Source organism: Terrapene carolina, unplaced genomic scaffold, assembly GCF_002925995.2.
Source record: "Terrapene carolina triunguis isolate 2854851 unplaced genomic scaffold, T_m_triunguis-2.0 Scaffold17, whole genome shotgun sequence".
NCBI lineage: Eukaryota > Metazoa > Chordata > Testudines > Emydidae > Terrapene > Terrapene triunguis.
Genome location: NW_020664368.1, coordinates 1,430,166 through 1,455,769, shown reverse-complemented (window position 1 = coordinate 1,455,769; position 25,604 = coordinate 1,430,166). Strand labels below are relative to the sequence as shown.

Here is a 25,604-nt window from a genome sequence, read left to right as displayed (position 1 = left end):
AAAAAGCAGGAAAGCTTGTTTTTCTTTTCCAGATTATGAACAAACAGGAAAATGAAGGTGAAGATGACTGAGTTAGCTGCAGAAGCCAATATTTTAAGTTTCTCATGTTGACCTGGCTGACACAGTCAATTTAAATTTTTTTTTTAATATTTCATTTAACTATTTTAGTTAAACAATTTTAACAAAAACAAACCCGATTTTAAAAAACTTGAATGTTTAACTAAATTCAAAAATTCATTTGCTTGTTTTGTTAAAATATTGTGTTTGGTGTTGAAGAAAAAAAAATCCATAATGTTGTTCTAGTTAAATAAAACAATTTAAATGTTTGTCTGGTGATGTTCTCCTCCTAATACAGCATGGCAAGAAAATCCTCCAAATATTAATGATTAACCTGTTGAATTGGAGATAGTTCACCTCCCAATGACTTCATAAATATCTGCTTCAATTACCTTTGGTAAATGAAATAACCAAACAATCATTCATTTTCTGATATAGCTGTAAAACTAATCTGAAAAGTTTTCAGAATAAATCACTTAAAAAATGTACAGTGTGTACCTTCTAAAAATGAAACCTACATCTATCTGAGCTGTGAAGAATATGAATGCACTTTTATATAGAAATTCATGATTAAATCGAGTCTTCCTGACTAGTGATTTAAATCAAATCCACCATGCTGCAAACAATGCTTAAATGTGAAACACGACAGACATCTGGAAGTATATATTTGCTAAATACATGTGGGTATGGATGGATTAATAATTACTGTACTATACGTTCACATCTTTCTCCTTTGAAACATTATACTTGTGTTTGGAAACATCAGATTTAACTTTAAAGTATTTTTGTTTTAGCTGAATACAGGATGCCTAGCCCTGAGAATCTGTATTTTAGTTTTGTATTATGTAGTTTAATATTTTAAACCATATTCAAAACAACTCCTAATGTATTTGAGAAGTAAAATTTTCTCTTACTTGTTCCCTTTTTAAAGCACTGTCTTAGTATTTCTCAAACATTATGTAAATCTGTACTTAAAATTAACTCTGAGAAGGTTTTAATGTTAGAAAAACTATTATTTTTTAGAAACAGAGCAAAGTAAAACCATAAGAGCTAAGGAAAGATATTTAAGCCTGACTCAATTCTATTAGAGCTCCTTATAAACATTTATTGTGCATTTCACTCTAAAACAAATGGCTTGCCTCCCATAAATTTCCTTTGTTGTACTGGCATATTTATATTTACTTCTAATTTTAAGATTTTTACTTAGAACTCAATAAGACATGAAAGTTCAAACTGCACTATAATTTAATCAGCTGGTTACTGCAAAGGAGGTAGAGATAAAAAGTAATTAGAAACTGCCAATGTCCAGGACACATTCAGACTGCAGTCTGTAGGCTAATGACAAGAAGGAAGATGCAGATTAGGTTCAACAAAATCCTTCCTTGAAGGTAGAAGAAAAACTAAAGCAGAGCAGCAGTTAAAAAAAACCTCCAGAGCTTTTCATAGGAACAGAAGACATGACTTATGCTGTTCTGTGGAGAGAAGAAAACTTGGCAGAGTAGTGCCTAACATGCCTTTTTAAAGGAATGAACACAGGCAGCATCTGGGGATTCAATGGCCACATCCAACACAATTAAAACCTTCCTGAAGACCAAAAATTCATTGTACGTTTACATTTATTCTCCTCACTGTCCCTAAACCCTGAATTTGCCTTAATTAAGCTCTCTTGTTCTGCTAACTGAGGAAGTCAGCAAGCCAACTTTTTCAGAGGCCTTCACTCTAAGATGACTCTTCAGACTGGATGTTGGAACAGAACTCCCTAGGGACAACTTCAGCATTCTCTCTGCTATGAAAATGAAATGTCTCATGCTAAGCCCAAAATGGCAGACCCTTATAAAAATATGGACTCTCCCCATCCTCACCAGCATCTGTATCAAGATTTATTAGCCATTTGACACTGACCACAGCAAAGCATTAATCAATATTAAATTCCCAAGTCAATAAAATGTCATACTGTATTAATCACAGTATTATACTGTGCCTTACTTTACTAGCCAGTCAAGGTTAGCTAAACCTTCACAATAGCATATTTAAATACTAAGACAAAAAAATATTCTGTATGATTCTATATCAACAAGTAACATTGTATTGAAATGCAACAGTAGCCACATGCTCATGTATATAAATAGGTAATATCCTCCAGAAAATAAAACAGAAAAATGTGCAGTTCTTTTCAACTTATTCATTTTACATTGAAGTCACCCAAAGTTGTTTGCTTAAAACATACTGAATGAATAAAAACAGCAGTGGGGGAATGCCATAAGCCAGTCGTCGGGGGTAAGAGGGAGAATCTATTATATAGCTGTGCTAATGAGCATTTGTACTAGATATGTCAATTTTTGTTAACCTCAGAACAAGACTGATGCGAAACTCCAATATCAGGTCAGCTGTATGTTTCTGAATTAGTGCATGCATATTTGCATACCTCTCTCTCTGTTGTCACGTCTTTCCCTTTCTCCATGTCTTCTTTCAAAGGATGAATCCCTTGCTTGCTCTCGATTGTCATAGCGGTCTCGGTCAGGGTAGCTACTCCGTGATTCCCAGCCGTCATGGTAATTGCCACTACTGCTATGACTGTCAATTTGAGACCCTCTGGTTGCCCGACTTCCTATTGAAAACATTTCCACCCACCATAAGAGTTCACGTGTAAGAAAATCCATTGACATTTTATAACAATTAACTATAAGATTTAATTATACCATTGAAACAGAAGTTAAATTCTAAACTCTATTTGACATAGGAAACTGTTTCAATGCTCAACTCCCCATCCTGATGATTTAAAAGTTTATAGTTAACAAATCTGATACACATATTTGTGATAATGAGACGACAACCTACCAAAACCAGAATTAAGATGCTGCACTTGAGTTCTAGGCATCTGAAAATTATATACACCATGCCCAAATACTGTACTCTATTTTCAGGAGAAATCAACTTCCTCTAGTTACAATATGGGTTTTTCTGACTGGTAATAAGGTAGCATGGAGGTGGCGGAAATTTCTCCTTAGAAGAATATAAGGCTGCAGACATTGTGCAGAAGGAAATGAGCAGACCAAGCAGTCAAGATATGATGGAGGTTGCTTTAAAATTATTGGAAGCTTTTAAAAAAGAAAATAAAAAGAAAACTGTTACATTAAAACTAAGAAACCAAAGCAAAAAACATAATGAATACAGATGACCAAATGGTGATAATATAAAATAATTAACAGTTCTTCAAATACAAATTACAATGGAACGGGTTTTGGAAAGCCATAGAAAATGTTACATATTTCGTACGTGAGAAAAATGGGAGAAGTTGAACCTGGCTATACATGCGTATTTGAGGAGAAGGAAGAGGGGTTGTGTAATGAATATGGCTAGAGAATCTGCCTCTGCTAGTCTTTCATTACACTTCAGGCTCTTATTTGTATTTCATGGCCCTTGGGAACAGCTAAGGTTGCAGATACATTAAACAGAGTGGCGCAGGATTTTTAAGTACTATGGCAGGATGCCAATGCTATACTGTTTTAATCAATGGAAAACGGAGGAGTGCTATGCATTTAAGCGACAACAGTTCTATTTTAATGAAAATACCACTTAAGGATTGCTTTAACAGCATATGCTTATTTGGCAGCAATTCATTATCAAATAATGTAGTACAGACATTGAAAAAATAAATCATATAGTACCTTTGTCAGATAATTCTGGACCTCTGCCTCGACTTCTGCCGGTTCGGTCACTTCTACTTTCATTTCTCGACTCATTTCTGGATTCATTCCGTGTGTCAGCACGGGAATTCTCTTCTCTGCCATGGGTTCTTCCATAACTGCGTGGTTCCTCCTGATACTGGTCTTCCTTTTTATGGGTATCTCGATTCTCTCTGTCTCTGTAGTCATGGGTATCTCGTATAGAACGTGAGTCTCTCTGATCACGGCTATCTTTATTATCTCTGCTGTAATCCCTTGTATCCCTGGAGTCTCGAGTGTCCCTGGATTCCCTTGGCTCCCTGCGGTCTCTGTTATCCCTGGTCTCCCTCCGATCTCTTCCATCCCGAGATTCTCGGTCATCTCTATGATCCCTGGAGGCACTCTGCTCTTGGTCATAATCTCGTTCCTCTCTGGTTTCCCTCTCTTTTTCCCTTTTTCCTCTAGTTTCTGGAAAACAAATTATATGTAATATTCATCTTGATTAAAGTCTTCAATATTAGATTCTAACAATCCAAAGTAGAAAGGATATAAAATGATCCAACCAAATTAGATTTCTTACACAAAAGCCTATGGGGAGAGATTTACAAAGGCACAAATTAGAGTTGGGTGCCTAACTACCTTTGTTGCTTTAGAAAAATCTCCCCCATGGATTTGAATCTATGATCTAGTAAGTATCACATTTCATTGTTTAGAGATTCAGTAACTTCAAAATGTGTTAGGACGACGATTTGCTGCAATAATTTTAGGACCAGGAGCATATTCTTTATAGAGTACTGAGTTCAAGTACTTTTCTTGTGGTAATTTCCCTTTTCAATTCCTTATGCACCTGACAGTGTGCTCAGAGTGCATCTATGCTATCATCTTTGTTAAGATCTCTCACCACTGAAACCTGATTTTTAAAATATTTATTTATTCACAATATGTTCCTATTATAAATACAGCAGAACCCTATTTATCCGATCTAGTTGGAACCGGGGCCAGATTGGATAATCAAAAGTTCAGCTAATCCAGAAAATGGGAAAGTGTGAGACTACAGCACCATCTAGCGGCCACCAGAGAGATCGCCCGCTTCTAGACCTGTGCACACTGGTTGTTGGGTTAATATGGAGAAACAGATAATGACGGGTCAGATAAATGGGGTTCCATTGTATTAACTTATAGTTGGTCTACAAAACTTGACAAATGTTCTCTTCATAAGTTTGGGGGTGATGGCATTTTTGTTCACCAAAATTGCCCAACAGACTTGATAGGCTATGTGGCTATGTGGTTCACTGGCAGATAGTTGGCACCTTGAGAGAAGACCACTATCCTACTGTGATTGGTGCAGCCACTGCCATATACAGGAAAGGGTGGTTAGATACTAGAGAGAAAAAATGAAGGCCATTCTGGACTTTAACACATATCATACTGGTGAGACGTAGTACAGTGAAAGAGACCTTGCCTACACTATCATTCTTGTTAAAGTCTCTCCCCTTTGCACTATACCCGATACAGTGGGAACAGGAGTGCTAGCATAGATGTCTGCTGGCATTTTAACCAATGTGTTGTCTAACTGCTTGGAGCACATCTAGATGAGACAATGATTAAAATAATCAGGTTTTTTAATTGTCAGCTAACTACAGTTTGGGGGCAATGTAACATGTTTCTGAAAAACGTATTCTTGTTCGTACCATCCCTCCTTTCGTGGCGTCTGTCATGTGATTGTGAAGTCCGGTCACGATCATGCCTCCCCTTCTCTCTCCCTGGGGACTGATGTCTTGAAGGACTTCGCTTCCTCTGAGGAGAGGATGAAGAGCGTGGGGGATAGGGAGAGGAGGAACGCCTCACAGGTGGGGAAGCTGTCCTTTGATAGGTTGGAGAAGGAGTTCTTTTGCGGCGGGGGGAAGGGGAATGTCTTTGAACAGAGGAGCCTGATTGTGATGAAGAGGAGTGATGTCTTGATGATATGGGAGAGTGATGCTGCCCTGGTGGGGAAGTAGACCTGAAAGACACATCATTAAAATAGCCACAACATGCAGTTTTTTATGATAATATAAAATATATAATAAAACCTCAATAAAAAAATCCATTAAAAAAAAAATTATTTCTATAGTCTCCGCCCTCTAGCCGTCAACTGGAAAATAAAATCCTTATTTCTAAAATATATAAACCACTCCTCTCTCCCATGCATATTTACTGTTATCTCAAAAATAAAAATACTTTAAGAGTTTGTTATAACCACTCTATATTCCTAGTTTAATCGTTAGTTAATATTCAAGAGCAAGTCATCCAGTAAAAAAAATATACATTTCAGAAAAAAAAAAAAAAAAAAAAAAAAAAAAAAAAAAAAAAAAAAAAAAAATAAAAAAAAAAAAAAAAAAAAAAAAAAAAAAAAAAAAAAAAAAAAAAAAGCACCTTCAATTAGACAATGACAAGAACTTTGTTGCTATGAAACATGCAGTCTTCCCCAGCAACATAGCTATTTTACTAAATATGAGGTGCTTTCAAGAAATCCTGGTAACATGCAGCAGACAAATTATACATTTTCTTTCTTGGGTGCACACTCTAAGTATAGCTATATACAGCATCCCTGTGGCAAGTAACACTGGCGTCTTAATTTCTGTTTTTGTAATTTTCTGTTAGCTGTAAACTCTTGTTAGGATATCTCTTTGTCTAAGACAATTTAGGCCCCAATCCTGCAAACTCTTATGCATGTACATAACTTTACTCACCTGAATAACCACACTGAAGTCAACAAGACTACATATCTGCTTAAAGTTATGCAGGTGAGAAAGAGTTTGCAGGACTAGGGATTCACAGCTACTCATGTTTACAGTAAAGTAGATTATTCTTTAATACTGCTACTAGGGTAAATAATTCTGTATCAAAATGCTCACATCTTTGGAAAGAACACTGATATCATGTGATCTCACCAAAGAGAAAGTGACTTGATAAGGTGGCAGGAAAGTTTGAATTGTTTAGGAAAATAAGAACTATGTTATTAACTGCCCACCTGCGAGAGGGTGAGAAAGTATGCTTGTGTGTAGTTGACTTGGCTGGAGCTCGGGAGGTTTGTCTTCTCCTTGAGGTAGGAGGTGAATATTCTCTGGAAGGAGAGGAATTACTGCCAGAATGATCAGCAGGACTAGGAGAACGCTTCTGTCTATGGGAGCCTTCTGAAGGATCTCTAAGAAACATACAAGTAGCAGCTTGTTCAGCATGCACAATATGGAATCAGTACATCTCCAATCAATTAAAATCAACTCCAAGACCACACCCGTAGTACCGGATCAAGAATTACTTCTGGTAGAATAGTTTGTTCATCATATATGAAATTATCTTCATCATATAGTGCTCAAGAATCTAATATCTACACAATTTACAAACTTGTTTAGTTCCAGAAGATCCCATTTAATATATTTTTCAATGTAATACAAACAGTGTGAAGCCTGAACCCTCTAGATTATCTGTAATTTTTTAAGCAGCTAGATGTCAAAAAAATAGGGAATTTGTTCTTTTTGTTGCTTTAATTTAATGAATTCTGTAAAATCAGAACTTTACTATAAAAAAGTTCAAACAAGTTTTCGGACCTTAATGATGACTTCTGAAGGAAGAAAAAGACTGCTGGTATCTTGAACTGCCATTTGGCTTACTGAAGGATCAGGAGGATTTCAAGTATTTGTTTTCAATATTAAGTAACTTAAAAATTCACACACAAAGGTCACTGACACTTGTATAACAGGCTGCAGCCATTGCCATGGAAGTACCTACTGCTATCATGGTACCACATGCACACAGGCTGCCAAATACACTCCCGCTTCTATCACAGCTGCACTGAGTGCTCCCCACTACTGCTTGTGACCTTCTGACACTAATTATGGAAAGGGGCATAACACTGCCTCAGATCCAACCACCTTTCTGAGTCTTTTTACTTTATCAGCTCATGACAGAATGTAAAGGTTTTCCTAAACTCCTTAGTCTTCACAAAGTAATAGCAAACTTACCACTATACGTCATGTGTGTGTGAGAGAGAGAGAGAGAATGAGAATGAATATGACCTACCTTCCCCACGTGGACATATAGGTTTTGGGATGGATAAGGTGGGCAGGTATGAGTGTGAATACATAGAACCACCTTTGGATGTAAGCATCCCAAAAGGTTGGGACTTTTAAGAGGCAAATTTTTGAAGAAACAGCATTACTAAAATGCTAGATTTACTAAATGAGGCTTTCAGGAGAGGAGAATGCCTCCTAATGGCCAATTTGCAGAATAATAGTGTTTTCTCTTTACGGGTCCACTGACCTGATATTCTGAAGAAGAGAAGTAGTGTTTCTCTACAAGGGGAAGTTCAAGGTATAATGGAAAAATTATGGCTTTAGAATGAAGACGTGAGGACCCTGGACTGGACCACCAGTCAAGGTCTGACTCACTGATGGAGAACATGACAGTTATTTCAGAAGGGCATCTCAACAAGTTATTTTTATTAAAGTGACAACTCTATTAGCTGTAGTTTATTAGTCCACTATATGATGCATTTATTATATTTAATGAATTCAGAGAAAGTTGGCAGCAAGTCAAATGTAAAACCCTCTCTATTTAGTGCAATATGAACTACAGATTTAACAGAAATGCAGACAACCTAAGCAAGGTTACATTAATGCTAAAAATCTAATAATGCAACAGAACTCACCTCTGTTTCTCTTTTTTTTCCTTATGTCTTTCAAAGTCACGTCCTCTCTCTTTCCCCTCTCTAGTTTTTTCTTCTAAACGCTCTTTTGCTTTATGTTTTTCTTTATGCTTTTTCCCCAGGAGAGTCTCCTCTTGTACTGGAGGAGGTGGACTAGGCGTACGAGGACCCTTCTTTTTACTCTGGGTGCTTTTGGAACTCCTAAATGTATCAAAATACCGGAAAAAGCTATTTAAAAGACTAAATAAAATATTTGTTAATCTCTCAGATACTACCGGTAGCAGCACCAATTTATAGAGTTAAGCGCTTTGCAGCTTTTGGGGCAGACTTCTCTATTCCATCAGCAGATAGTGGCATTTGCAGTTGTACTTGACTGAATGGTGAATACAAAGGAAAATTAACGTCAAGCTCTCCTTTGAAGTTTCCCATGGCCATTTGAATTTATAACCCTTATTTCTGAAACAGACTTGCAAAATTTGGAACTGCTCCCAAATGTGTAACTACAGCTTCCAAAGTTACAATGCCCTTGTAAAACTGCATGCATCAAAACACCAAAATCCTTTGTATCTTGTCCAGATTCTGCAATTGAATACAATACATCTGTGCACAATACAGTGCAGTGTCAGTGCCTCAAATTTTAAGCTATTTGGGGTAGGGATCACTCATTCCTTGTATGTAAAGCATCCTACCATATTTTCAGGAGCTTTATGAATAAATATTGAACATTTTGTTTCCACCATGAATTACAAGGAAATGTAAAGATATTTCTTTATACCCATATGTATTTTTCATAAGTGAGTCACAAACAGATACAAACATATTAGTACCTAGATGTCACTGCATCTTAAAGCACTGTAGCAAGCAATCCCTTATACTAGTCTTTTACAGCAAAACCAACATTTACGAGTATTGTGCCCCTATTTAAGCATAACTTGCTTCAACGGCAAGTTGCTTGGCAAATATAGGTGCCTGTACTTGTATTAGGGTTGTAATTTTTCCTCACAGCTAATGGAGCTAAACATGGATTCCCAGGTTCTAGAGTCAGCAAGGTCTTTTTTAGTTGATTGATTTTTTTTGTGACAAGAAGCCCAGTTGTAACAGCCTGTGATTTTCCTACTTCATCCCCTCTCTTGTCTCCCTTTCCCAGTGCTATAACTCTCCAGGTCACTCCTTAAACTAGAAGGCCAAGTAGTATCTCTTGTATAGCAATATGTAGTGCCAACAGAACACCTGACTCCCCAAACTGCAAAATTTCAATTCTAGCCTAAATTAACTTGCGTTTAACCACCACCAACACCCCACACCATTGAACAAATGTAATTTTATTTCTATTTAGATTTCTCCAGTGCATCTCACAGGCTCTAGGCAGGTCACGTCATTTAAAGAAACAATGTTCAATGCAAAATCTACAAGTTATTAAAATCAATGAAGACATCTATACGCTGCCTTGTCCCAGGGATTTTTGTGAACTCTGCAAAAAATCGACAGTTTCAAAACTGGTACACTGAATTCACACCTTAAGGGGCAATGAAAATGAGTATCTATATCCACTGATTAGCACGAAACATTTCATAATGTATGAACATACCATCCTGTTCCCCAACCATAATGTATGTCTACCTACTGACCTCTGCTGGTCCAAGAGCGGTGAAGACACTGTAGAAGTCTTCTTCTCTTTCTTACTAACTGAAGATGAAGATTTGGGACTTGACCTTCGTTTTGGAGATTTAGACTTTCTTGGTGAAGGAGACGGTGATAATTTAGATCTAACCACCTCTGGAGAAATCTTGGATAAAGAAAAAGTTTAAACTACAACCAAAAACTCATGTGCTGTATGTGTATCCTGAATAAGGATCCTAATATAATTAGAACTTTAGATAGTAATAACCACTGACACACCATCTGCCTCAGACATACTAAGCACATTTTTTGCAGAAGTAGTTAATTACATTAGTATTAAAATATCTTAAAATAAAGCTGATCTTAAAGAAAATGCTGCACAAATGACCTACGATATAATTAAATGACACCTAACAGATCATTACATTCATATCCATAAAATGGTTCTAATTAACACTCTAAAGTTAGCCTGAAAAATTGCACTCCAGTAAGATTTACCTACAGCCCAAAAATTCTGGTCTTAAGGTCCCACACCCCAAATAGGCATATTCTTTCCAGTTATGAACCACCCACTAAGATCATGCCTAATAAAAGCCAGTGTAATATGAATAGTGAGGGCAGGTGGTGGACTGGCATAGATAAAATGGTCCAGACTGAAGCATATGAAATAAATTCACAGCTCCTAAACCCCAATGTGGGCAGACATGGGGAAGACCTCTCTCACATGTACTTCACAGGTTTTGGGACAGCCAGTTTGAGTGTCCCAACGATTTGTGCCACAAAGTTCCTCTCCTATCTGCCTCCTTCCCTGCCTACACAGAAAGGCTAGCCAGAATACAGCCCTATGTTTGTAAAGTTATGCCCAACAGTCATTTATCATTTGCCCCATGGTAGCACATAGCGGCTCCCGTCATGCAGAAAACAATTAGGACTCTAAGGACATAAAATGGCAGTTGATTAGTTATAAGAACACGTGCCTATTTTCAAGATACAAACCTCCTTTTTAATGACTATTTCCTCTCGCTTCTCCATGTTTTCCTGTTCCAGCTTCATGAGTTCTCTCTGAATCTTTTGACGTTTCATTTCCAAAGACAGCTCATGGTCATAATCATAATTAACTTCTCCATTATCAGAGTCTTTATTTAAAAAAAGATGACAGGCAATATATAAAATAAGTGGTCTTAAATAGTCATACTTCTCAAAAAAAATCACATCCCTGAGTGACTTATTTATGCAGACCTAATTTTCTAATGTAGACCAGGCCTTATACTTAGATTATAAGCACTTTGGGACAGGCAATGTCTTTTTGTCCTATGTTTGTACAGAACCTAGCAAAACAGGGTCCTGGGCCATAACTAGGGCTCCTAAGCAAATACACATCATAGTATTCAACTACTCAAAATAGCATGAAGTATTTCATAGCCATGTAGATATCACTTAGCTTCACTGGAAACCAGGATAACTTCATAGTCAGTCAGAACAAGTCAACTGTCTCCCCCAACAAAGGGAAATAGAAGTGGTGATCTTCCCCCAGAATTGTTCTGTCTCAATCCAAAAAAAACAGTTGGTACAGTTTTTTAGTTAAATGAAAGCTAAAAAATGATTGTTTGTGACTGACATCCTGGATACCAAAATCCTCTTTTTGACCACAGAACAAGGAGCAGTAGCAAGTAGCAAGCTTTCTTTTGTCACCCTGACAATGGGCTTCAACAATGACCTATATGGGCTATGTGCAAAGATAACTTAGTTTTTGTGCTCAATGAGACAGGCAAATGTAAAAATTGTTGTAAAATTGAGTCCTTTTTTATTTTAAATGAGTAAACACACCTTATTTCACTGATCAGCTGTTAATCAGCCACAACTGATGTAGGCTGGATTTGAACCAGTGACCTAGATGTGAAAAGCCCTGCCAGCCAGTCAGTGGCTGAGGGCCAATTTCTTTTTGCTTATATACTGATCAAACAATTCTATGACCGATGTCTTGTTCATCAAGTTTCAAAACAGATTGAGAGAGAGGGCAGACAGTAACAACCTCTTGTTTTGCATCATATTTAACTTGGAAGGATTAGATTTTTAATGGTAGATGTGAGTAAATATTGATTTCACAAACCAACAAATATATTTCTATTGATAATCAAAATTTATAGATAGGCAAAGAAAGAAAAATGCTCCTTGAGAACTTACAAAGAGTTTGGCTTAAGGATATTTACTTTATATATTTTGACATGTTATTGTGATAATTTATGATTTTAATGGTTATAAAGCTTTAATTTTTTTAATATTTATGTCTACTGCCGTTAAATTTAAATAGCTACAAATCTTAAAAAAATGCTTAAAAATAAACCGATATCTATTGAAAGTATAGAAAAAAAAAAAATCAAATGCTGCCAAGCTTAATTATATTACTTGGTCCAACCCAACCACTAAATTTATTCCTTGTCCACAGATAAATTGAAACAATCCTTATTCATCAGTAATTCATGAATAGTCAACATATCAGTCCATTGCTATGGACAAAACTTCCTATAAACTGATAATCTGTAGTATTTAGAATATTGTAATAGATTAAATGGAGAGCCTTACTTGAATTCAATTTACCTTCTCTATTGGTTTCCCAGTCTCCATTTTCCTCTTCACTTTCTGGAGTCCTCTCCTTTGTAATTTTGATGTCTTCCTTCTCTCTATGCCTTCCTCTTGAAGACTCTTTCTACAGGGAAAAAATGCTGAATTAGAGTAACAATTTTTTAAAACAGAAGCCTGCAGAAGTAGATACATTTTGCACAGTAGTTTGTGCTTTATTGAAAGAATTAAACTAATTGTTTTCTTTAGTCTGATTAGTCGTCTTAGCTAAGAAGCAATTACACTGGGAAAATATTCTAATGTAATTTCATATAATCAGTGGATCGGGAGGAAAAACATTCATACATGTGAAGTCAACAAAGACTTAAAGGTAGGCTAAGAAAGTGATGTTTACAATGGAGACTGAAAAAAGAGCAGATCGGTTTTAAAGACCAGAAATTTTTATATGAGAAATTTAGTGAACATTAAAAAATATTATTAGAACAGCTGGAAAAAGAGTAATACAATTTTAAATGAGAATGGTTATGTGCATTTTACAATTTAGCTCCTGAGGACTGAACTGACAATTGATAACTAACTGCCTATTTCCTTAGAGCAGTGGTCCCTGCCATGGTGCCCGCCGGGGCATCTATGTGCACCCGTGTACTGGCCAGCGGACGAGCATCTGCCGAAATGCCGCCGAGAAGCAGCGTCATCCAGAGGCGTTGCCGCTGAAATGCCGCTGATTTTCGGTGGCGACGCTTCTTGATGACGCTCCTTCTTGGCGGCATTTTGGCGGATGCTTGTCCGAGGACCACTGTGGCTCGTCGTCCGGCGCCCACCAGACGAAAAAGGTTGGGGAACAGTGCCTTCGAGGCTAAAGACTGTGGAAAGTACCAAAAAGTCCTGTATGGAGGTGGGGTGGGGAATTAAAAACATATAATAGGCTAAAGTTTTCCTGACAGCCTTACATCTGAACTACGTATTTTACTGGCCTAAACAAACTAAAGTCTTTTTACCTACTGTAAGGACACAGAACCCTATGGATCCACAAGGAAAACAGAGTCAATCTTACAGAAATTCTAAGGTCACCAAAAAGACAGTTGGCCTTATGCTGCTCCTCTCCGCTCACCCAATCCCAGTAGCCAATGACAGCTGCTCCTGAGCTGGACTTTCTCTATGCACCCTTCCCAAAGGACTTTTTTGGGGAGGCGGGGGGGAGGAGAAGTATACTGCAGATCCATCACTTTCCCTCTGCCTCCACCTCCTGCAAATGTGGTGCCTATTCTGCCTCTTTTTATGGGCCTTCTTGCAGACTTATAGAGCTCTTGTCCAGTCACAAGAAAAAAAAGTTACCCAGAAACCAACTAGGACACTTAATTTCTCTCTATTGGCAGCTTGAACTGGGTTTGATTTCAGACCTCAATCATCTTAGAATTACAGTAAGGAAATAAGATCACATAATCACTCCCAACTGCACAAAATTCTATTTCCTGGTTTTTGCATTAATAGTTTTAAATGTTGTCTCAGTTAAGATTTTTGTAGCTTCCAAGGCCAGAAGGGACCATTATGATCATCTAGCGGGACCTCCTGTATAACACAGGCCATAGAACTTCCCCAAAATAATTCCTAGAGTTTATCTTCTAGAAAAATGTCTTTTCTTTTACAAAAGGCACTACCACGTGAAAATACTGTGAATTTATTTGGCTTTGTGATTTCTGAAATAAATATGTAAATATGTTTATTTCAATGCATAGCTATCTGAAGTTTCTCTCTTTGATGCCCTGTTCAAAAGTTAAGTGAAATGCTTTCTCAAATGCTATACACATTATTTCTCAGATACATTGTTTCAAACATGTCAAAGGCAATTATCATTTAAGAACTCAGGTCAAATGTAATTAAAAGCAGCATGTGTTGTATGAAGGGCTTGGTTTTGGTTTGCTTATTCATGGTTGGATATCTCAAAAATGCTGGGCCACATCCTCAGCTGGTGCAAATCACAATACCTTCATAGACATAAGTGGTGCTACACCACGTTCACACCTGCTGAGCATCTGACAATAACTTATCAAGCTTTCAAAGGAAAATTGCACCTGGTCTAAGGCCAAGTGTGGAACATTTCAGCCAAAATACACATTTCTGAAAAAGACAGAGCCCTATTACAGAAATCTTTTCTCCTTAGAGATTCTTCATTTTCCTAGGTTCTTTTCCATCCAGTCTGCAAACACCCTCTTTCACAATGTTGGCAGCTTATATTCACCATTAATTACTTGCTATTTAATTAAGCAACAACATTAATGGAATGTGACATTGATGCTTCAGTAAAAATCTGATAGTGGATGTAACTAGAAATTTGAAGTTTGCACATATACTGGCAGATCCTCCACACATTGACTCCAATACACCCCTACCTACTCAAAGCCTATATACAAAGTAACTTGTCAACATAGCAGGTGCACTTCTATGAGCTAGAAGGCCTGAAGACCAACACAACTTGTTAATACGACAGAATGTTTTATCCTCCAAAAATTAAAAACTATATGCAATATACCTTGCCTAAATCTCTAATTCATGTATTGCTGGAGCACAAATTGCATTGTTACTATTATTGCAAATTTACAACCAAGTCTAAGCCTCAAAAACAGCTTGCTTGTAGTCTTTCCTCTAAATAACAAAATACAGAATGGTAGTTGTGATGGGACAATCTGCCTTCTATAATACAATGGGGAACAAGAACATTTGTGAAAGCAGTTCCTCCTTTAATTACTAATAAATACAGTGAAAACAGCTAGACAATCAGTTACGTAAGCTAATTTATTATTATTCTAGTTTAAGAAACATACAATACACCTGTAGTTATGCTAAACAACTTCATCCTTTCAGTTGCCAAAAAGTCATCAGAGCTTAGTAAGCACAGCTCGATGAAGTGGGCTGTATTCCACAAAAGCTTATGCTCAAATAAATGTGTTAGTCTCTAAGGTGCCACAAGTACTCCTGTTCTTTTCAATCAATTTATACATTCCCATTGTTGAATATATGTATTTTTCTAGAGGATAGAATTAAAAAATCTAAGTTATTAATTCCCTAATATGTCCTGGATACCTACTACTTCCATGAGACTTAAAACAAATTCAGTGGTAAGTCTTGTACTTACTCATTTTAGTTTTTTATTGAACTCAAAAAAACATGGTTTTTGTTCCATCGAAGTATGCACCAGTCTTGCTGAGAAACCCCGTAACCTTACTACTGTTGTCCTTATCCTCCTTTCTTCAACCTTCCCTAAAGGGATCGTACACTCCTCATTATTTGGTAAACACCTCTGGGCAAAAATTATGCCTTACCTGTATTTGGAAGGATTTAATACACTTTTGGGTGCACTGTAAAATAGTCAAGCCTTTCTGCAGATTAAGAATAGTGTCTTTCACAGTACTTTAAAATATTTATCTTCTATAACAACTTTATTAATGGAACCGTGGTATAAGCACAGACAATAATTTAGTAGCCCCCTCTCTATTTGGCTTCAGAGGCACAATGGGATCATTCATTATAAAATGTAGCTATTGAAAAAAAATCTGTTCCGTAGGAGTATGTTTACAAATGAAGGGCCTAATGCTGAAATTAAAGGGATCTGGTACGTAGAATAATACCAGATCTTAAGGGACCAATTCTGTGAGGTGCAGAGTACACTTAGCTCCTAGTTAAATCAGAGTTGTAGGAGCTCTGCCCCTCAAAAAAGGTGTGCAGCACCTCAAAATTGGACTCTTATGGCCTGATCCATACCTAGGGCAATTTCCTATTAAAGTCAATGAAGTTTGCCTGGGTAAGGACTAGAGCAGTGGTTTTCAAACTGCGGGTCGCGACCCACTACAGGGTCACAGAATGTAAGGCACTGGGTCGCGGTGGCTCTGGTCAGCACCACCAACCGGGCTGTTAAAAGTCCCATCGGAGGTGCTGCCCGGCTAAGGCAGGCTAGTCCCTACCTGTTCTGACACCGCGCTGCACCCCAGAAGCGGCCAGCAGCAGGTCCAGCTCCTAGGCAGGAGGGGGAGGGGGACTACGGGGCTCCACACACTGCCCCCACTCTGAGCACTGACTCCACTGGTTCCCAGCCAATGGGAGCTGGGGGTGGGTGGGGGCCGCAGTGCCTGCAGGTGAGAGCTGTGAGGAGCTGCTTGCACGCCTCCGCCTAGGAGCCAAACCTGCTGCTGACCGCTTCCAGAACGCAGCATGGCCTGCGGTGCCAGGACAAGCAGGAAGTCTGCCTTAGCACCCCCACTGTGCCACTGACCAGGAGCCGCCACAGGTAAGCCTGTGCCCCAATCCCCTGTGCCCCAATCCCCTACCCCAGCCCTCAGCCCCCCCCAACCCAGAACCCTCTCCTGCACCCCAAAGCCCTCATCCCTGGCCCCAGCCCAGAGCCTGCACCCCCAGCCCAGAGCCCTGACCCCCTCCCGCACCCCAACCCCCTACTCCAGCCCAGAGCCCCCTCCCACATCCTGAACCCCTCATTCCTGGCCCCACTCCGCACCCCAACCTTCTTCCCCAACCTTGAATTCCTCCTACGCCCCAAGCCCCTCATCCCCAGCTCCATTGGGTCATGGGCATCAACAATTTTCTTCAACTGGGTCGCCAGAAAAAAAGTTTGAAAACCACTGGACTAGAGGACACAGCCATAAACCAGCAAAACAGACGTCAAGCCAAGAAGTTTCATCACCTTACTAATGTTAATTGAGACAAAGTTCATGGTTCTCCTGTATCCCGCAATTCATTTATACAAAACATCTTATGCTTACCTGGTGTAGTAATAACCTATCAGTACATGTGCATGCAACAGTAGTATAAACTGCAACATGTACACAGATTCTAAACCACAGAAGGTTTGGAGTTTAGTACAATTAAGCTTCTACTGACTGTAGCTAGAATCTTTTGGGCAAGCACAATACTATTTAGCTTTCATAACATATGTTACACTTCAAAGCACTGAACAAACACTGATTAATCTCCAAAGCTCCCCAGTGAGGTAGAAAGGTACTGACTCCACTTTAGAGAAAATAATGGAAGACAAAGTTAATGACTTTCCCTAGGTCAGCAAATCAGTGGTAAAACTGGGATTAGAACTCAGGTGTTTTTGTTCTGAGGCCCTTGTTTGCTGCATTATTAGACTCCAATGTTCTCTCTCATTCACATGGTCAGTAATTCCATTCCAGTCACAAATGTGTTACTGCATGCTGGTATCTGTTCTCATGTCAAACATTCAGATACTACAGTGATAGACAGAGTATAAGCACATGGATTAAACATACATACGCCTTACTTTCCTCCCAATAATCTTGCCTAACTGCATGCTTTAAGACCTTCTCTCCCTCTCACCTTCATCCTGCCTCTACTCTTGGAACTGCCTCCCACTACAGTAACTCCTCACTTAATGTTGTAGTTATGTTCCTGAAAAATGCAACTTTAAGCAAAATGATGTTAAGCAAATCCAATTTCCCCATAAGAATTAATGTAAATGAGGAGGTTAGGTTCCAGGGAATTTTTTTTCACCAGACAAAAGACTATACACATACACATACACACACACACACACACACACATATATACACACACACACACAGTATAAGTTTTAAACAAACAATTTAATACTGGTACACAGTGATGATGATTGTGAAGCTTGGTTGAGGTGGAGGAGTCAGAGGGTGGGATATTTCCCAGGAAATGCCTTACTGCTAAATGATGAACTAGCAATTAGCTGAGCCCTCAAGGATTAACTCTCATACTCTACAAGGCAGAAGGAATGGAGGGAGGGGAAACAGCATCGCAGAGAGACAGAGACAGAGACACACACCGCGTGTGTGTGTGTGTGTGTGAGTGAGATGCACATTTCCCCGTTAAGTACACTGCCTTGTTAATTAGATCAGCTTGCTGAGACCCAGCTGCTGCCAGCAAGCTCCCTCCATCCTGAGCCCTGTCATGTGTCCCCCCCCCCCCCGGCTCTATGGAAGATGGGGTAAGCGGGGTGCAGGAGCAGGGGAGAGGGGGACACCCTGACATTAGCCCTCCTCTTCCTCCCCTCCTCCCCACACAGCAAGCAGGAGTCTCAGGGAGCAGCTCCAAGGCAGAGGGCAGGAGCAGCACATGGCAGTGAGGGGAGGGACAGCTGCAATTGCTAGCCTGCTGGGCAGCTGCTGCACAGGGAACTTAGGAGAGCGGGGAGCTGATAGGGGGGCTGCCAGTCCACCCTGGTTCCAAGCCCCCACCAGCTAGTTGCAACTGACTGCTCTTCCTGAAAGCAGTGGACAAAGCAGACGGCTGCCAAACGGAGCATTGCACAACTTTAAACGAGCATGTTCCCTAATTGTTAACCGGGACGACTTTAAGTGAGGAGTTACTGTATGTGCAACCAAACCATCCACACACTCAATAAGTTATTTTGTGAAATTTCCCAGTATCAAGCCCCCAATTGGAATGTTTCTGCTCAGTCACATTTGAGCTGCTCTAAGTATTATACCTGTCTAAATCAGATTGTAAGCACAGGGATCTTGTCCCATTATTCGTAAAACATTTTGCATACACTTACTTACACTTGCATACAAAATAATTCCATACAAATATCTAGGAACATAGGATAGCCATATTAGATAAGAGCAGTTGTCCTCATAGTCCAGTATACTCTCTCTGAAAGTGGCCAGGAAATAGATATGTCCAAGGAAGATGCAAGAATCCCCAGAATGGACAATTATGGAATATCCAGTCCATATGAGAAGTTTCTTTCTAATTTCAGGCAGTTATTGGCTAGCTGAAGCATGAGGATTTATATCCCTTCTAAAAAAAAAGTTTTTTTTCCTGTATAATGCAACTGTCTAGTCCTTTTATGAAACATACTAAATTCTTGGACTGTGCCTTATGGTCATGAGTTCCCCAGGTTAGTTACGTGCACTGTAAGAAATTTCCTTATTTTTACATTTGTTGTCTTTTAGTTTCATTGGAATACTCCATGTTCTTCTAGTATGAGAAAGTGTAAACAGGAGTGCCTAATTTATGTTCTATTTACCGTTTATTATCATATACGTCTATCACGTCCCCGCTTATTTGGCTCCTCTCCGAACAGTGCCATTCTCACCTCATTGTTCATCTTCCAGACATCATCATCTTCTATTATATCTTCTTTCAGATGGGGTGACCAGAATAAAACAGTGTTTCAAATGAGGGTGGACTATTAACTTACATCATGGCATATTTTAAGAATTATTTTCTATTCCATTACTTATACACCTTAACATTTGTTTGCTGTTTTGACTGCTACTGCACATTGAACCGATGTTTTCATTGAGCTATCCACAATAATCCCAGGTCTTTTTCCTGAGTGGTTGCAATTACTTTAAAACCCAGTAATGTGAATGAGTGCTTTAAGTTACTCCCTTTAAATGTGCATTACCTTGCATTTGTTAACACTGAATTACATCTGCCATTGTACTGACCTAAAACTGCTTCCTTTTTAGGTCCCTGTGAAATTCCTCATAATTGTCCCTAGTTTTGACTAACGTAAATATATTTTATTATCTTCTGCAAATTGTCTTCTTACTGTTTAACCCTTTCTCCAGAATCTCTTTGGAGCACCCCATTGTGGAAAACTGACCATTTCTTTCTTTCGGTCTCTTGGCCAGTTTCTAATCACACCTTGACTGTTTAGTTCTTTCAGAAAACTTTTGTTTCAAGAGAGACTACTCAAGTCCAATTTATGTCAATCAGTTCTCCTTTAGCCGCTATTTTGTGGACAAATTTCAATTCTAGTAGAATAAAGAAGCACAATTTTAATTTACAAGAGCTGTGCTCATTTTCCCTATCATATCATGTCCAAAAAGTGTTTCGTAACTAATTATTTCAAAATAAAGTTTACTTGTTTTTGATTCTCACCTTCACCTCTAGAGCTTTAGGGGGAAGCAAAAAAAAAAAAAAAGATCCAATTGTGTGACCATCCAGTCCTTTGGAATAGTAGCTATTATAAGAAGACTGTATATTTTCGTTAACAACTCAAGTCACTTCATTCTTCCTTGAGAACTCTTGGTTGTTTACTGACTGGTCTTGGTGACCCATTGACATTTAACAATTTGTTCCAGGACCACCTCTTAACAACTCATTCTGTGACTTTGCCTCATCTTTAATACCTGAAGAAAGTACGTTGGGAGCAGCTATCTCCCCAACATCGCCTGTGGTGAAGACTGATGCAAAGGAATAGTTCTGCTTCTCTGCAAAGTCTTTATCTTCCTTAATTGCTCCCTTTACTCACTGGTAGTTCAGCAGACCCACAACTTCTCTTGCAAGATTCCTGCTTTTGATATACTTAAAAGATTAGCTTGGGTTTTTTGTCTCTCTCTCTTCGGTCACTACAGGAATAGAACATTATGGCTGCCTAGTTAAGTGCTAAAAAAATGTGCACGTTAAGGTTGCGCACAGCAACTAAGTCATAATACCTTTTTTATTCATGGGAAAAATACACTTTTCCCACTCTCCTTGTACTCAAGAACTGAACCATTTTTTCTCAAACTTAAATAAAATCACCTTAGTGTAGAGAGTTGACAGCACTGAAAATTTCAGCAAGTTATCAGCAGCTGAAAACGAGGTTAGAATGGAAACCATTATGTAACTTTAGTGACAGCAGTTCCTGCTGATTCCTTTATATAGCAGTCTTTTAAATTTCCACTTACATGCAGCAAGTTGGAACAGACCCAGAAGAGAAACAATGCCAATAATGCTCGCAGAATTAAAAACATTCCTTTAAAAGCAAAAAGGTTTTAGCCCTTACGGTTGTGAAAAAATTGTAAATACTTAAAAGAGTAAATCAATGTTGCAGCTGTTGTCCAATTGCAGAGGAGCTCTACCAACTTTGTCTCTCTTCATTAGCAATGTCAGTGGACAAGGTGAAATAGACTTTGCTGAGAAAAAAAATTGATTGGAGGGGGTGGGATGGCAGAGAACAAGAATTGGTGAATTTGTTGCAGAGATAAAAACTGATGAACTAGGGTGAATGATAGGAGAATGGAGGGGAATGAATACATGGAGTAGTGATTACATGGGCTTATGAAAGGGGTGTTTTCTGATAAGCAAGATGGAGTTGGGGGTGAGTAACAAGTAAATGATGTGTTATAATGCCAATAAGGGTAGGTGCTTTATACATGTCAGTGTTTAAAGTAAAAATGAGCTAGTAGGTGTTTGCCGGGGCTGGTACATTTTATTGACAGTGTCAGAAGGTTCTGCTATATTGTTAAAGAGCTGCCAGTTTCACTCCAGAGGTAGCCGAATGTCAAAATTTTATAATACGCATTTCAGCGTGTGGATTTTGTAAAGAATTCAGGTAACTTTCAAGACAAAAAGTACTATACAGATGCAAGATAATATTAAATACTGTAAGGCAACTAAATATGAAATTAAATATTTTATAACACGTTATTTAATATTAAACAATTCACAATGACCATATTTCTAGGACACACTAACCTACTGCTACTGAGGGAGGCTGGATATTCCATGCACTCCATTCTTACCCTAACGGGAGAGGACGATTCCTCTGTATTTCGTTTCTGTGGCTCAGCCTCCACGTCCTGACGCTTGTTCTTCATTCTCTCCCGAAGATCCCCAGTGGGCCTTTCTGGTGACCTGTATAAGGCAGAAACAAATATGATGTAGCTGCTTCCTTTTAAGGAAAAGGACACTCAATTTCCTTTACTGATTTTTATAACTAATTTTTATAGAAAAATCTGTTGACAAAATTTGATTTAAGTAATTCAGCCATGATGCCTAAGTTCCTCACCCAGCAAAAGTGAGGAAAACTAATGAAATCTTAATGGGTTTGGTGTTACTAAACAGCTTTTGGAAATTAAGATCATGTAACAGCTTCCTAGCAGTCAAGAAAGACTGAACTTCAGGAATGGGTTGTTTTCTCACTGGAAGCAAAATGACTTAGCACAATATTGTATTACTAGTCCAATTAAACTGACATATGCAGGGCAGAGTGCAGCTTATAACTCAGATGCAGCATCACTTTCACAACTGTATTCAAAATCCCAGCCAGGCTGACTATGTCTGCCTTTCCTCAACTATTGTCCAGCTCTAGTTATCGCACTCATGACCCACTAAACCCTTCCAGTTATCTCTGGCCCTGTATCTATTCAAAGATGCACTAGATTTAAAAGAAAAATCAGACCTTTATTTAAACCCAGTGCAAAATCTTCTGTGAACACATTAAGAGCATCCACACAGGGCTCTGCACTGGTTTAACTAAATCTTTGTTTAAACAGATTTAAAGTTAAACCAGTGCAACTCTGAACATAGATAAGGCCTTTGAGCAGACATCATTCAAAATTGCCACTCACTCATAGCCTTGGCCATTTTGCCAAACAAAAGGAAGCCTACCTGAATTCAGGTTCCAACGACCTGCACCCTAAGGCCAGGACTACTTGCAATTTTTGTCCTGGTATAACTATCCTGATCAGGTGTATGATTTTTTTTTTTTCAAACTGAAATAGTTATAGCAGTACAACACCCCTAGTTCGAATACAGTTACGGTAATGAGGTGCCTTATGCCAGTATAGCTTATTTCCCCGCTTAGGGAATACCTTGTATCGATATAAGGCACGGCCTTTCAAGTTAAAAGCCATCTATTGTTCTCACCAAATAAACCTAGCTGAATACTGCACTGTGTGTATCTGCAATGGCTCTTAATTCCTACTGCAGATTCTCATCTCAGATAATTCTATAACATTATTAGCTTTATATCTTTACCAGCTTAGTTATAGCTACACTGAAAGATACTGATGAACTACTGGCTCCAAGAAGCCTGTCTGATATTTGAAATAATGAAACTTCCATTTGTTTCAGGACAGCAGTTTTCAACTGGTGGTCCGCGGACCCCTTGGGGCCCACAGACTATGTCTAAGGGGTCTGCAAAAGGTGACTATGAAAATAAAGTTTCAGATCCTAGAAAAGGTATTCCATTTTTCTCATTAATCAAAACTATATGACTAACCCCACCTACAGGTCAAAACCCAGAAGTGTTATTGTTACCATAGAAGCCCATAGGTTAGCATCCTTTCTCACGCTGCATCAAATGCCATGCCAAGCACATGCAACATTTATAGTTGATTTCTGTTCAGCCAGTTTTCAGTCTAAGGTAGGGGACCACGGTTGAATTTCCAAACAGATCTACACCTCCATTTGAAATTTTTTAGGGGTCCACAAATGAAAAAGGGGTTGAAAACCACTGTTCAGGGCATTTGTTTTTTTCCTAGAGGGATTTGTGTTGTCATTAGGAATGATAGATTTCTATATTTTTTGTTGGGTTGTTTCCCCATTATAGAATAGGTCTATTTCCCGTACATGCAGCTATTTAAGAAAAAAAATAAAATTTGCTTCTACTTTTAAAAATTGCTTGTTTGAAGCCTTGTTATTTAATGTTTCAATTTCCTCTTCTGCAATATTTCCATCATTAAAGTGTTAAACATAGCCATAAGGTAATCTTAAAGAGATCCAATAAAAAGGACAGTGACTCCTATTTATCCTCCTCCTGCTTTTAAATATATTTAACGTGCAGCAAAATTGTACACACAAGTCATTTTCAAGTCAGAGGAAAGGTTCAACCGTAACAGGGGGTTTTCTATCTGCTCTCTTTCCCAGCAGTACTAATCAACAAAAGACCCTGCACATAAATATAATTAAAAGTCACCTTCCTAGCATGCATACTTGCACCATATTTTAAATTTATAGTTTTAAGTAAATTATCGCTCATTTTTAAAAGTAATCCTCTAAAAAAACGTTCCTTTGAGCTGTATCAATATTTCTTCAAAGACGCTCAATATGCTACTTGTTCCCTCCACAAACAGCTTTCAGCATTACAAAAAGTGGTATTTCTTTAATGTTCTTTGTGTCTATTTTATTTAAAAATCAGTTCCATCAAAAATCCCAAACTTGCTACATGAAGGAGCAGGACTTGTGGAATTGACCAAATTTCATTTACATGGCAGAGAGATTACATACATAATCTAAAGATGACATATTTTGCCCCAACACCACTGGTTGAAGCATTGTTCTCATAATACCCTCTGTGGACAAATCAGAGAAGCAACAGAACCTAGTGAGAATGCAACTCATGTACCTGCCAACAGAAAGAATCTGATGCTACTAGAATGCATAGGGCTTTCTCCTTAAGTTTCAGGATAAATGGAGAAACCCACCAAACCCACCACTCTCAATACACATTTCTAAGTTGGAAAAAGCTGGAAACCAACAACAGCTCAATTTATTTAGGCATTATTCAAAACTACTTTAAGATGAGGAAGGCCATCAGGAAATTAGAAGCAGAAAAAAGCCTTGTGTGGCTGTCATCTTTTATTGCTTTGGGAGATAAACACGGAGGTGAAATAAAGGTAAACCCTTTCCTCCTGCAAATAATAAAACAACATAAAGACAGTAGAAATAAGTAATTTGGTGAAACTAAGTTAATAGGTTTTCTCCTTAGCAGGTGGTTGCTTAAGAGGCATTGGCTGGTTTGGGTACTTTGGTTTAGGGCACAGGAAAAAAAAAACACCCACGAACTGATTGGAATTTTCTAGTAAATTTTCTGCAGCTGTTTCATCTGGTGCAGCGGAAGTTGTTTCTTTTAAATAATGTTTGCTCCTTTAAAAGATCTTAAGTTTTCTATATATTACACAAGACAGAAATTCCTGCATTATGGACACTAAATGTAAGGTTTTAGTTCCACAGGTGATTCCAATTAAGTGTGCATGTTATAGTATACAAAGGACTCTACAGCTGTCTCCAGTAACAATTTTAAACAGAAATTCCTAACAAAGTACCCTTCAGTAAGCCTGTATTTTCTCCAGGGACTGTTACATAAGATACACAGATGGTCCATATTTTAACTGTGTCTACGCTAGAGAATTTCACCATATCAAGGTTTCATGTTGCAGCTAAGCACTTTTAGCACCATTACTTCCTGCAGCAATTCAACATGTTCATACTAC

The 25,604-nt window shown here is 38.4% G+C and overlaps 1 protein-coding gene across 8 annotated transcripts in view; it reads right to left on the bottom strand.

Annotated features, from left to right (window-relative positions):
• LOC112111215 (zinc finger CCCH domain-containing protein 13) overlaps positions 1-25,604 on the bottom strand; it is a 57,085-nt gene that overhangs the window by 18,899 nt on the left and 12,582 nt on the right. For 6 of the 8 annotated variants that reach the window (XM_026649386.1, XM_026649264.2, XM_026649235.2 and 3 more), the window contains 9 exons: positions 22,131-22,242; positions 12,628-12,736; positions 11,026-11,165; positions 10,038-10,195; positions 8,413-8,610; positions 6,736-6,909; positions 5,414-5,724; positions 3,726-4,190; positions 2,483-2,665 (listed from right to left, as the gene is read on the bottom strand). In XM_026649386.1, coding sequence (XP_026505171.1) covers positions 2,483-2,665; positions 3,726-4,190; positions 5,414-5,724; positions 6,736-6,909; positions 8,413-8,610; positions 10,038-10,195; positions 11,026-11,165; positions 12,628-12,736; positions 22,131-22,205 — 1,813 coding nt within the window. In that variant the 5' untranslated portion in view covers positions 22,206-22,242. Of the gene's footprint in view, positions 1-2,482; positions 2,666-3,725; positions 4,191-5,413; positions 5,725-6,735; positions 6,910-8,412; positions 8,611-10,037; positions 10,196-11,025; positions 11,166-12,627; positions 12,737-19,708; positions 19,754-22,130; positions 22,243-25,604 lie in introns of those variants that run through there. The other 2 variants (XM_029910915.1, XM_026649304.2) reach the window with 2 other exon arrangements.